The sequence below is a fragment of the Mastacembelus armatus genome, chromosome 9, assembly GCF_900324485.2.
Source record: "Mastacembelus armatus chromosome 9, fMasArm1.2, whole genome shotgun sequence".
Taxonomy (NCBI): Eukaryota; Metazoa; Chordata; class Actinopteri; order Synbranchiformes; family Mastacembelidae; genus Mastacembelus; species Mastacembelus armatus.
The window spans coordinates 14,903,286-14,917,893 of record NC_046641.1 but is presented as its reverse complement, the minus strand read 5'-3'; the positions used below and the strand labels follow the sequence as shown (position 1 = coordinate 14,917,893).

The 14,608-nt window shown below is 38.4% G+C and overlaps 1 protein-coding gene across 5 annotated transcripts in view; it reads right to left on the bottom strand.

The window, feature by feature from the left end:
- Positions 1–14,608, bottom strand: part of sh2b3 (SH2B adaptor protein 3) — a 40,866-nt gene that overhangs the window by 2,756 nt on the left and 23,502 nt on the right. For all 5 annotated transcript variants that reach the window (XM_026321272.1, XM_026321269.1, XM_026321270.1 and 2 more), the window contains exons 3-5: positions 5,581–5,682; positions 3,854–3,942; positions 216–307 (exon numbers count right to left, since the gene is read on the bottom strand). In XM_026321272.1, coding sequence (XP_026177057.1) covers positions 216–307; positions 3,854–3,942; positions 5,581–5,682 — 283 coding nt within the window. The remainder of the gene's footprint in view (positions 1–215; positions 308–3,853; positions 3,943–5,580; positions 5,683–14,608) is intronic.

The window sequence follows — 14,608 nt, the reverse complement described above, 5'->3', positions numbered from 1 at the left end:
ATATCACCTTTTTCTACAGCTCTCCTCAGATCTACAGAGTGACTTTTTACATCATTGTTTTGGTTTTATGCCCCATAACTTACTGTGGTTTTCAGTTTCACCATTTTCAACAAATATGTCCTAAAAACTCAGACAGGCATCAGGCACAACTACACCCTGATTGTTAGAGGATATGTCCAATAGCTCTTGTTCTCAAACTACCTCTCACCACTCACTTGGATTTGCTGACTCCGAAACCCCTCTCTGGGTGGCTGGTAAGGAGCTGTCAGCTGGGAAGGGGGCGGGCTCCGGATCCAAGCTGCCTGACCTGAAGGAAAAGGACAGATTCAGATGACTCCCACTAAGTCATCTGTTGTGCTGGAAGATCAGTATCTTCTTCCTGAAACCCTTTTTAAGATGCTGTAAAATGCATAGAAGGGGTTGCAGGACTCTCATTTTATAAAAGCAGCTAATGTCTAAAATATGTCTAAAATATGCTCAGGATTTGCAATGGGATATATTGGAAATGGAAATACTACAATACATGTAAAAGTCCAGCCTTGAAAATGCTAAGAAAAGCATGCAGGTATAATAAGGGCAATGCAACTTCTACTGCTGAAAAATGGCCCCATTACTGTTGTGCTTTATATATACACACATATACATTGGAATATTACTTCTCCATTTAATGTGAAAGAGTGAATGTGCTGAAGAGAGATGTGTGTGTGTGTGTGTGTGTGTGTGAGAGAGTGTGAGAGTGTGTGTGTGAGAGAGACTAGTGAACATGAAGGAAACAGTGGGCTAAACACAAAGACACCGAGCACAGACAGGAAGTGAGTCCAGTTTACCAGTTCTGATCTGAACCAACACTCACTGTTGTGTGTTCACTGCTTCTCTCTCTCTTTCACACCGACAGACACCGACAGACACCGACAGACACCGACAGACACCGACAGACACCGACAGACACCGACAGACACCGACAGACACCGACAGACACAGACAGACACAGACAGACACAGACAGACACAGACAGACACAGACAGACACAGACAGACACAGACAGACACAGACAGACACAGACAGACACAGACAGACACAGACGTAGTATGTCCATAAATACACAGATGGTTAAAGAGGGAAGGTGGAGTAATTCCTGATAAAATGCTGACTTGAGTTTGTGGTGCTCTGAATAACAGGAAGACAAGTCTCTATTCTCTTCACTGTGTGTGTGTGTGTGTTTCTCTGTGAGCATTTCTTCTTCTATCTCTGTAAAATTCATGTTACATTTTAGTCTTGTATAAAACAAGGACATATAGCCTGTCAGCAAAGCTCCAAGGATTAGAGTTAAGAGATTAGAACGCTTGAAACAAACTACACCTACCTCATCTGACCACATCTAAACAAAGTCTTTATACCCTTTCCAAAGGGAGAAAAAGCAGCCTCCTCCTGGATATAATGCTGCCTCTGTGATCTGTTTTGTGGGTTTTTGTAGTCTCAACATGAATCAAACAAATGGTGATAATTGTGCAGACTTCAAGACAACAGGCAGAAGCGGAGCCTGGTTCAAGACACTTTTTCTGCACCTGGATTAAGCTGCTGTATTGCTGGACTTGTTCCATTCAAATAAATAAAAACACCTTGTAACAAAAACAAACAAACAAATAAACAAAAAAAAAAATATATATATATATATATTTATTTATATATACACATATATAAAGCTGCTGTCCGTTTGAACAGCACTTCATTTAAAGCCCCCTCAGGCACTTATTAAGAAGTAGTAGTGTCTGTCCTTCCTCTAAATTCAGTATAAAGTAATACAAAACAAGAAAGAAGAGCAAGAGATTTGAAGGTTAGATTTCTCTGTAGAAGATACTCGTGTGTGTGTTCACTAGAGCTGGACCAACATGTAAGCTGATATAAGGTTATTGCAGCTTTATTGTTATTGGAAGTACATGTTAGCCTGTAAATAACAAGAAATTGGAGAACAGAGATGCCAAAATAGGTTTTATAAGCAGATTTTCTTCAACATTTAGTGCTGTTCTTCCTAAAGCACATACAGTCACACACACACAAAGGACACTCCTTGACATGATGCATTCTCCAGCCCCTTAACCATTTCAACTAAATGTCCAACACCAACCCTTACCTAATTCTAACCATTGTCCATAAACCAAGTCTTCACCCCTCTGAAGGTGTGAGAACTGGCCAAACTTGTCCTCATAGTGTTGTCAAAGTAAAATTCATCCATACAACCACAGAAAGACATGTCCGCATACATAGTCAGATTAAAAATAGTAGTGAATGTTGAATGAATGCAAATGTTGTAATGAGCTATAATGATGTTGTGGCGGACACACAGAGGGGTTTGTGATATATATGAATTCAAGAGGGAACTGTGGTCTCACTTTACTGGCTGAGTGTTGATTGTACTGCTATGTGCGTGTGTTTGTGTGTGAGAGAAAGGAAATGTGGGGGAGGTCTGAGACTCAGGAGAATCTCAGGACCTTTCATTTCTGCAGATGTTTGGAATGCTGTTAAAAACACACACACACACACACACACACACACACACACACACACACACACACACACACACACACACACACACACACACACACACACACACACACACACACACAGAAATTTTGTCACACTACAAAGAAAAGAAGGAAAAGTGCTCCAGTCTGATTTATATTACAGTACTGAGTATTATTCAGGGTATGCAGTATATTGTGTAACATATTAAACTTAGCAGAACACATGCTGAACCATCTTTGAAGAATTTACCAAGAACTGTTTTATTTTAGTTGCACTGCTACTTTCAACATGTTTCATAAATTCTGCTTTGCTTGTTTTCCGTTTTTGGTGATTTAATACTTTTCTTTTTTTCTCTCAGTAACGCATGGCCTTTAGGAATTTACCTCAGACACCATATTTGTGGACTGCCAAGCGTATACCTGTATTAATGATATTTTATCAATTTATTTTGAATATGATTAGTGTTATGTAATATTTGGTAGTCTGAGTTGCTGCACGTGCTGTCATCATTTGCTTATTATTTATAATTCAGTAATGATAAGTTTTCACAGTTTTCTAATATTTTAAAGTCCTTTATCCTCTCTGCAAGATGCACAGCATGCACCTAAACCAACAGGTCACCAAGAACAATTTTAATAAATAGAATTTTAAGTTATATACAACTAAAAGTTCGGTTAGACTAAAAAACTACATTCAATTAAGTAGTTTGAAGCCCTAACAGAATACTACCAACACCAGATATGTTACCTCTCAAAGACTGAGTGTAAATATTGAGTTAACTCAGTTTGATGAATGATTATTTCCAGTAATATTCCAAATAAAACAAGACTGAAACCTGCTCCAGTGAGTTCAGCCTTAAAGCAAACTCAGGAATTGGCAAACAAACAGGGGCATACACACAAACGTTTGTCTGTATATACACACACACCATAAAATATTCTCACTTGCATCTGCAAACAAACACCTCTACAAAAGTAAACATCCAACAGTCTCTCAAACACCAAGAAAAAGTCCAAGTTTTAAATATTTCCATTTAGAATCTTAATTGCTGCATATGGAGACACGGATGAGGCCAACACAGGTTTATGTTTACACCCTCACATCGTGGGGACTTTGCCTTCCTTGTGGTGAAGTAGTAGTTATTTTCAACATTTTCCTTTTAAATCTACGATGTTAATAATAATAATAATAATGATGGTGATATCAAAGCTGCAACTTCCTTCTTTAGTTTGTGCTAACAAAAGCCAAAAACTGTATTTTGATTTCACTTCAAAAACAAAAACTCCATTAGAGACATGTTGGTCTCTAGGTGTCAGTCTGTGTTTCTCACCTGTTGTTGATACATTCTTTCAGCTCTGTGGTCCAGGAGCTGACCTGCTGATCGTTGTCTGTCTCAAATATCAGACTACCTCGATTAACCTGCCGAGACAAAGAGGCATTCACATGCACCATCTGCCTCCTACAGATACCGTACTGCTACTGTTCAAAGGCTGAAACTGAAGCCTTGGCACAAAGGTTTTTAAATCACAAAGAAAGAAACGGTCAAGACACACACATGAACCATGCTCTAATGAACAAAGTTACTGTTCAAGTGAGTTCATTTCACTGGCACATGACAATAAAAGACGTAATATCTGTTGTGTTACCATTTGCCTTGTTTTTTTTTCTTGTAGTTTATATTTGAATAAATATTTAAATATGATTTTTTTTTTTTCCTGAAAATAATCCTCTGTAAGCAGGAGATAACTTGAGAATAACGACACAGAAAAGGACACTTTGCTCTTTGCAAAACCGATCTCTAAGACTGTACTTAAAAGTCAACTCAATAAATTATTGCTCAATAAATAAAATAAACTGAAGTGAAGAATGTCCCTTGATGAGCTCACACTACAGAGAAGAAAAATAAACCCACAGTAACAAAGGTTTACCAAGAGTATGAGTCACATTTCCTCAGGGAATTCATTCTTTTCTGTGTGTACTGCTTCCCACAGACTCCCCACTGCCCAGTGAGAGCAGGTTTTTGGGTGGAGAATTAATATATTGAACAAAGGAAAAGGAGTAACTGACCAGTGGAGTAACTGACATTGGCCTAACTCTTTTTCCCCATTTGTAAAACCGCCATCAATTGTTCACCCACCCCTGCTAATGTAAAAGCTTTATGTGCTGGTTCATGCTGGTTTGGTTTGATTCACAATAATGCCCAGAAAAAGTCCACACCGCTCTTACAATATAATCCACTTCTCTGCTATCTAGTGTGGGCATTCAGAGCAGACTTAGCATTGGCATTAATACAATGCAGTGAGCTGCTAAGTACCAGTGAGAGGTGGTCTGTGAATGTGAAGACTTATCAGACACTAACTACACAGCTGTTTATAAGACAGGATTTTACAACTGTGAGAACTCACAGAAGCTGGTACTTTATCTTTCGCCATGAAGATCATGAGCAGAAGATCATGTTACAAATAATCCAGTCATTGAGTCATCTTCTGAGACGAGAAGAACAAGGAGTCCTACCATAGACGGTGAGGCCCCCGCAGTCAGATTAACAGATAAATAAAAACTATTCATGGCATCATTAATAGTTGGTTTTAGTGCCTGGAAACCGGTCCAGCCAGGTTCAAAAAGCTTCAAAAAGGAACGCAACCTGACTCTGAAGAATTTCATCATAATTTGATGAAACAATGATTATTGGTAATGTGCTGAGCTTAGGGGCTGGACAGCAGAAAAGTGGAATATGCTGCAACAGTGGGTTAAGAAGTTTCCATTGATACTCTTGAGACATGGCCTGGGTGGGGTATACTTTAGGTTTGACTAACCAGGCCTGAATTAAGGCAATTTGGTGAGTTCTGTTATGAAATCATTCAACAAAATGATTGCCTTGTTTCCTCTTCATGATGGATTCGTGGCTGAAGAGCAAAACGTTGTGGCTGTAAACAATTCAGTGGAGAGAATCTACAACTACAACCCTTTTTGAACAGAAAGAGCTCATCTTTTCCTCAGTGAAGTAAGTTTATTCCCATATAGTGCTCACAGCACAGTATAAAGAGCTGGAAGTACCTTTAAAACAAATGTGTTTAAGTTGTCGGGCATCTCCAGTCGGTTTGCACGACGGACTTCTTGGATATCTGAGCAGTGAGTTGTCAGCTTGGGACTGCAGGCCTGAAAAAGAGAACAAGGACATGGTGACTGACATGCAGATCTGATGTCAGACAATAAGGGATATGCAAAGAAACAAAAACAGAAAGAAGAAAGTAGAAAATGAAAAAAGAGGAATGTTGTGACAATAAACTAAAAATCGTGTCATGACTGTTCTCTGTTGTGAACAGGAGCGCTAACCTGATTACAGTCACACTCGCCTCAACAGCTGCATGTCTTTTTCAAAACTTGTTTGTGTAAATGAAATGAGGAAGTGGGCCTTCAACCAGCTTTTGGTGGTAGCAAAAACTTCAGAGTGCGGAGCCTTTTTTAAAACTAGATACTGATATAGATACTGCTGGGGCTAAGTGAGACTGTGGAGTAAATTAGCCTTTTAAACCTGCAACCTGATGTCCACAAAGACCTGAATGAATATCTTTACACACCTCTGTTATCACTTTTACTGAAATATTTATCACATCAACAAAAGTTTACGGCAAACGAGCCATTTGAATACAACTGCATTTTAAGGGTGACTAGTTAAGCTACAGGCGCCACATTACTCAGCATGACAGTTAATCCAGCTATGTTTGAGTTCATGTTATGAATGACTGAATGTTGATGTGTATAGTCTCCATATGACTATGTGTGTGTGCAGCTGAAACTGAAGTCTCCCTTAGTGAATGAAACTGCAGAGCATGATGGGAACTGTGAAAGCAGAGCTCCGAGGTCGATCCCCATGACCTCAGGCCTTGGTTAAGTGGGAGAGACGAAGGGGATGAAGAAAAGAAAAAACAGCAAGAAGGATGGATTCCAGGGCTTTGTGCACTGGATGACTGAGTCTATGTGACAGCGTGTGAGTCCGAGGAATGTCGATGCTAATCCTACACGCACATAAAAACAGACAGGAACACACACACACACACACACACACACACACACACACACACACACACACACACACATACAAAGACTAGATTAACACCTCCAAACCACCCCACCAACACCAGTCCAATTTCCTCAGCTTGCCAGTGTTGTGAATGAACCTTGTATTGCTGTTTTAACCACAGTGTCTAATATTATCAATACAAAGCACTGTGATGCAGACATGGGAGGGATATGACTCATTTATTAACATCTGAGTCAGTGAGTGAGGAACTGACTCAAAGTGGGCTTTTTCCAAATTGCTGCCACAGCTGGATTTTAGCCCAGGATGTTCAGAGAAATTTGCTTTCTGCTTCTTTAGAATCAGGGTAAAACTTTTCCTTCACTACGCTTTTCTTTTAGTAAGAAAGTTAACATACAACAACAGATCAATATAGTAAAAAAAAGATTGAGGCTGCTAACAAAATCAAACTGACGTTTTAACCTGAACGTCTATGTCAACATGGGCAAAATATAATCAAAAGTTTGCACCTTTAAATGTGCAGAGCCGGTGTTTTTGGAAAACTGGGGGCAGCGCACACAAGTGGAGAACACAGCACATTTGTTAGACATACTGCTGCGCACTTGGCGATCATAAGCCCAATATTGACTTATTTTTAATTTGGTTTATGGCAGTTTTACCAACTCATAAGAGAAATATCTGCCTCTTCAGCCGGTAACTGGTCTACTATGGCCACCAGCTAGTTGTTAACTGGGCTTGTCTGCTGCTTGCAGTTTTCTGACTTTTTATAGGAGATCACAAAGATCCACAGAGAAAATATTTACCCAATTAATTGATTATCAAAATAATCTTTAGATAATGTAAAGACTTGACAAAATCTCATTCTTGACACTTTTGGGAATTTTAAGCACGGAGCAGCTTTCCTCAGTTCGAGGTTTACCAAGGAATAGTTATGTATATATTTCATGGCAAAAAAAGAACAAATAGACTAAGAAAGAGAATGTGAGTAAAAGCTTTAGCATGAGCTACACAGGATGTGCAAAACCTAATGACATGGCCTCCTCTGTGTGTGTGCGCATCGGTTAACATATGAGCTCAGAGTGACTCATTCAGAGGAATTTATTGTGAGAATGTGAATGAGTTTCTGAGTAACAGCATCTTTGAGGAACCATATGTGTCTGAGGAGGGAACAAAAAAAAAAAAAAAAAAAAAAAAAACACACAACAGATGTCTGACTGGTTGAGCAACAATATAACAGACCTGGTTTCTGTGAATCAACTTCGTCAAGGGAGCAAGTTCAAGCTCACAGCACATTTCCTATTACTGCAGTCTGTAACAATCCCTAGAGAAGACACACACACACACACACACGCAGCCACACACAGAGCGATAGAGAGAACATTTTCTTTCTCTATTTTGTAATCTACATAGAACTCCTCCAAGATTATTCTTATCCTTAACTCCACCAAACAGTGTGTTAAAACTGTGTGAGTCTGACAAAAAGACAAACTAGAGATGCAGAGACAAAGTAACTGTGAGAAAGACAACAAAACCACTATGTACAACTTACCACAAAGAGATGCAGAGAGATCATAAAGAGAAGCATGAGGACGTCAACGAGGTACAGAGACAAAAAACAACCGCAGAGATGTAAAATGCCCACAAAAAGATGCTAAATAAATGTGACTAAGACATGCAAAATTACTAGAAAGAGCTAAAAACAACTGCAAAGGCCCACAACAAGATGCAAGATGTATTTAAAGTCTTGCTCCTGTGTAGGAGGGACTTAAAACTGTGCCCCATTTCTGCCCCTGTTGTGCAGGTCTGAAACATACTGGCAGTCTCTTTACTACAGACACTGCCAAAAACAAAAGCTGTGCTTATCAACAATTACTTAGTGCCATCCTTCCCTACACAGAAACGCACTATACAGGAGAGAGAGAAATACATTTTTTAAAAAGACAGAGGGGGCTTAATATGTTGGTAAATTTCTGCAGTGAAGCTTGTTTATTCATGCCTTAAACTACTACTACTACTCTTTGTCTCAACAACTTATTGCTTTGCTTGCAAGCATACCTCAATGGATCTACAATTGCACCTCATTTGCATTGGAGAAGTGACACCCTGTCTGCAAATTCCATGTGCTTCACTGTATTAAGCTTTCATTCAGGACACTGTTTTAAGACATTCATTCAAATACCATCCCCATTATTTAAAAAGCAATCTGACTGCTGCTTGAAAATACATCTAAGTCAGCATGAAGTACAATGCAGGCATAAAAGGCAATCTATTCAAATAGCAGCAATATCTAACAGCATCACATATATTATGTTCAAGCTCCTCAATGAAACCCTGAATTTTACAGGACAAGATATCCAGAGGGTAGTTTTAATGGATTCATCATTTCATCAGGCTTTATGGATACTCTAAAATGAATATTAAAACTAAAAATCTGCTAATTTGACAGACTAACAACATTCAGCCTGAAGTATCTAAAGTATCCACCGTCTATAACAGACTTATGACCCAGCAACATCTCAGTTTTCACTAGTTCTTTTCATGTTGAGTCAACTTTCACTATCATGTCTCAATTCACTCACAGCCAGAGGACTCGTATCATAATGCAGAGACAATATAGCTGCTTTGTTTTTTTTAATGAATTTTAAAAACAACAAAAATCATTTTTTCAGTTGCAGCTTTGCATGAGATATAGAGTGCCAAACAAGACTACAACCTATTGCCTATTTCCCCACTGTAAGTCTTTAGTGTGTGTGTCTTTGTGCAACTTTATACTTTACGTTTTAACATTTTTGCCAACCATGCTGCCTGTAACAAATACTTCCCACAGGTTTACACACAGACACACACACACTAGCAAGCATTTCATTGATGAAAGTACCTCACGAACAAACAGACACAACAACAGATGCAACTTCTCACCCACAGTCGCAAACACTTGTACAGTTTCAGTGCACCCAGACCCGCGCGTGCACGCACGCACGCACGCACACACGCACACACACACAGGATGTTTGGAGTCCAAAGTGATCTTCCCAGGGTCCGTTTCTCAAGGTCATTGCTATGGCAACTGGCTGACACTAAACATTCCTCTATCCCTTCGATGGTGACCATAGCCAACACTATCCGGGGTGCATGTGTGTGTGTTGGACTGACCTTAGACACCACTGGGTTACCAAACTGGCCTCGGTAGAGATTTCGGACAGTGTGTTATCGCACATATAGACACACAAAGACACACACATACACTAAAGAGTTACATTACCACTCATGGACTCAGAGCTTGACTTCAAACACATGTCTGTTTCAGGTTGCGATCATTGATGTATGTTCTTTGCATATTTTAAACAACTATGATCAACATTTTAACAATAACAAATGAAATGACTTGGTTGTTCCCCTTGATTAACCTACAGGGAATTACTGCTCGACACTGCATCTCTTGTTCAGCTGTCTGGTCTGTAAATTTACTGTTTTGGCTCACTCTTGCAACGTTTTTGTCTGCAACAGGAAACTACCTGCTCTGCACCAAACAGCAGACAGACACATTGTTACAGACCAGCTGGTGAACCTGGTAGAGCAGTGAGCAGCTAGAGAGACAGATGTTCCCCTAAGGAACTGGTAGAGACCAAAAACAGAGCTAAAAGAGAGGAACTATTGGACTATATACATTAGATATAACTTAAAAAGAAAGATAATGTGACTTGGTAACTGCTGCATGTGTAAATACATTTAAACAGTTTGCTAACAAGTTCATCTTTTCACAGGTTCAATGTGTAATATTTGGAAGGATCTATTAAAATACAAAATATAGTATTTATAAATATGTTGTCTTTAGTGTGTAATTACCAAAAAATAGGAACCATTGCAGTTTTTTAACCTTAAAACGAGTCTTCTAAATCTGCATAGGCAGCCATGTTGCTCCACCACATTTCTACAGTGGCCCAAAAGTGACAAACCAAACACTGGCTCTAGAAAGGGCATTGTGTTTTGTTGTAAAAGTAACGGCCAATGTACCCTCCCTCGCACCTGAAATCTCACCACTAGATGCTGCTGCATCCAAGTTGTCTGCGGGGACAAGTGAGCACGGTGTTGAGTGATGCTAGGGAAGTATTAAGGGACAGACTTAACACCAACACGCTGCTGATTTTTGGACTGACATGAGATTTACAACCTGTGCTATACAATGTGTTTTATAATCTGGATGAGGTGATTATCTTATAGACTGTGGATTGTTGTAGACAAACTCTCAGTATGTTTGTAAAGATATATTTGCTCCTTAATGTGACTATGCAGTTGGTACAGCTGCAGTTAGGACCAGGCTATATAGTGATATGTAGCAGCTGGGGTGTTCTAGTTTCCTGACAGACTCCACCACCTGTTTCTAGTGCCACACAGACAAACACTCCTGAGTTTATCCTCCACAGTTGATAATAATAGACTATAGACTTACTGATTCCATGTAAATCCTGGCTTCCAGCATGAGAGAATGGCTAACCTTACTTTATTTAATCTATGCAATAATTACTGAGTTAAAGTCTAATTAGTGGCAAACAGCAGTAAATATATATCAAAATCCAAATTGCAACATGCAGCTGTTAACTAATCATCATGCACAAAAATCTGTATAATTTTGCACGACTCCTGCAGTTTGCCTCTAATAAGACTAGGTTAGGTCAGTGGTTTGTGTGGGGTCTCTCTTGAAAGTAGATTTGACTCAGAAAGCAGATCCAAAACATGATAACAAAAACAAACAGAAATTAAAAATGTTAAAGGCCCCATTGAGAGATATTTTACATATTGTGACTAGGCTTCATTTTCAAACTATTGTTGGCTCAGGATTACATCCATGAAGAGCAGCTGCAGAGAACACGTAAAATGATGCATATTCATGAAAAAGGTAATTTCATCTATGAATTACCAAATGATTGTTCATTTACATTTAAGGTAACATAACTGTAAAATCACTTACTGTGACATGTCAAGGGTAGTTCTTTCAGTTTAGTATAAGTATTTAAAAAAAAAAACATGCCCCCACTGAGCAAAAACTGTTGACAGCCACCTTTGTACACACTGGTTTCTGGTACATGTACATAAGGTGCAGTACAGGCAGCTAGAAGATCACTAGAACTGATCACATTCACAATCAGCACTATCTGTGGCATCATGGAGGATGTGGGACACACATACACATACGCACAGACCAAGCACAAGTTGTGGAGTTTCGAACACTGATAGAGATGAGTGTGTTCTAGGAAACCTGTCAGAAGCCGTCACATACGTAGCCTTCTGTAATGAATAAATGTGTCAGTTTGTTGCGCTGCCCTCCTTGCATACTTCTCAGAAATACTGATATATGAGCCAATTATGCAGAAGCAAAGCAGCACACTCAAGATTCACAGAACTGAGTGAAGTTCCTTGTAAATGAATTAGCTGTGGTTTTGCACACAAAAACACAATTAACCACAATTAACAAGACTGACAGAAGGCCAAAAATAAAGGAAATGGCAACATCTTTCTTAAATTATTTTTAAAAAAAAACATGCACCTTCTTTCCTCCAATAATAACCACGTTGTGACTGTATGTTCTAAATTACAAAGATGTAATTTAATCAGAATACACACAAGAAAATATAAATAAATTATAAACATATTGTAATACTTTCCAATGCCACTGTTAAAGCTCCAACGTTTAGCTCTGTGACATTTAAGCCTTTTAATCATATTAACATTTGCTATATATATATATATATATATATATATATACATATACATATATAAATATATAAATATATAAAATATATATAAAATGCAGCAACGTTCAATACCACAAACTACACCCTCCAATACGACCACACAGTCGAGTCATCACCTCAGAAACCGTGAACAAAAACATCATCACCTTCATGAAGTGAAGATTTATTTTGGGACTGTTGTGTAAGCCTACTTAGCTTTAGAGAGGTGTACCTAATAAACTGACAACTTGAGTGTACATTTCTTTCAGCATATGCTGGTACACTGGAAGATCATTCAGCCATTGTTAAACATATAGGAGTATTATTTTATTTGCAGTACTTACAGCAGTGAAAATTTGAAAAACTCAATTGCATGTATCTGTATCTCTGTGAAAATATTGATCACTTACTCAAAATAATCCACAGACCCCACTGTGAGCTGTTTTCATTGGAAGTGTTTTCCATTGAACATATGAACTATTTTTATTGGACATGCTTTCTAGCAAAGAAATAGCCCCAATGAAAACTACTGACAGCAAGCTCTGGGAATTGTCTTGAGTAACAGGTAAATTGTTTTTGGAAAGTTTTGCTTCTCTAGCAATTAAATGTCCATTTTTTTCATGCTTTGAGTACCACAAGCAACACTGTATTCACCAACATTGTTTTATAATGGTAATACAAACTAAGGTAGTCATGTGGAATAAAATTAAAACTATATGCTAGTGTCCTTTCATGAGAGTGTCCTGATAGTCTGTGCCACTATCAAAGACCAAAAAAAAAAAAAAAAAAAAAAAAAAAAACTTAAAAGTGATTATTTTTCAAAACTCACATTTTTGTGAAGATACAATTAGTTCAATTACTCAAAAAGCGCTGAGGTTCAGCTGAAACATGAAAATCTACTGAGGAAGTAAAACAGCTTACTGAGAAACAGAAGACAGATCATATGATTGTGTGTAGTGGTGAGCAGAGCATGAATATATGCACATGGACACTGTTCGCATGTGTTTCCAAGTACAAAGGCTGTAAAATAATCTCAGTTACAAAAGTAGCCAGAAGCATGTATAAGCTATGTTTATAAAACTGCATTAAAGGTTTGCACAACACTTATTCAGCAGTGTATGGAAACCTTGCATGTATGTCTGTCAATTGTAGCTAAGAGCTTTAACTCATTCACGTGTGACACATGGCATTTGTCAGTTATGGGTGTGTATGTGTGATGGTCAGTTAAGGGTGTGTTGCGTGTCCAGTAACTGTGCACATGTGAAAACAACCAGCAAAGCTCTTCCTCAGCATGTAAAACATTTTTATTTCCCCGAAAATTGGGTCTTCACTCCCTTGCTCCTCTGCCTTGTTGCTTTACTTGTGAGTCTGGTGTGACTTTCTTGCAACTGTCTGCAACTCCTATACAAACACTATACAAATACTTTGACAAATATATATACTTAGGTATATTTAAAGGTTTAGAGCAATTTAGATAACCTATATTGTTTTTTTTAAAAGCAAAAACACTAAACATTTCTGTCCTTCAGATTCTAAAATGTGGGAATTCATTGCTTTTCTTTATCTTACATTATAGTTAATGACATATTGTCCTGTATGATTACTGTGGCTGGTACCTCTGAGCCAGAACTAGGTTTATATAAGGAAAGAGATCTAGCCATGATAACATTTTCCAATGAAGACTTAAAGGCAAACAGGACTTGCCAGAGCAAACTGTAAATGTTTATGACACATGATCAAAAAACATAATTTGCTTAGCAAGAAGCTTCTGCATAATTGACTAATCATCTCCACTGGCAAAAGGATTAAAAAAAAAACAACAGAGTCACTGATTTTTTTGAGGGGAAACTGAGAGGCTCAGATAATGAACAAATGCTCGCTGTGTTTGGGCCTGTAATGGAAACCAGGCTAAAGACTTGCCCAGAGAGAATCGCGGGGAGGGGGCTCTGCGGAGTTGGCAAAGTGACTCAGAATAAAGCCGACAGTGGAAAAGAATGAACAGGAGAGGGTAAAGTATATGCAGAGCTGTGTTAATCAGCTAATTATTGCAGCTCTCAAGTTATTTATTGAAACTTACACATTCACAGTAACATTTTTTTCATTATTTTTCAGCTGTAAAAATTATTCTCAGGAATATTATTAATCAATTCATGCGGTATCCATTATGCATCATGATCTTCCTGGACAGTAGTAATGACATTGTTTCCTACTACTCTGATGCTGCTGACTGAAACTCCACAAAAAAAAAAAAAAGACTGGACATTCTTGCTACCCCTAACCCATTGACACAAACATCAGACTTTTGGTATGT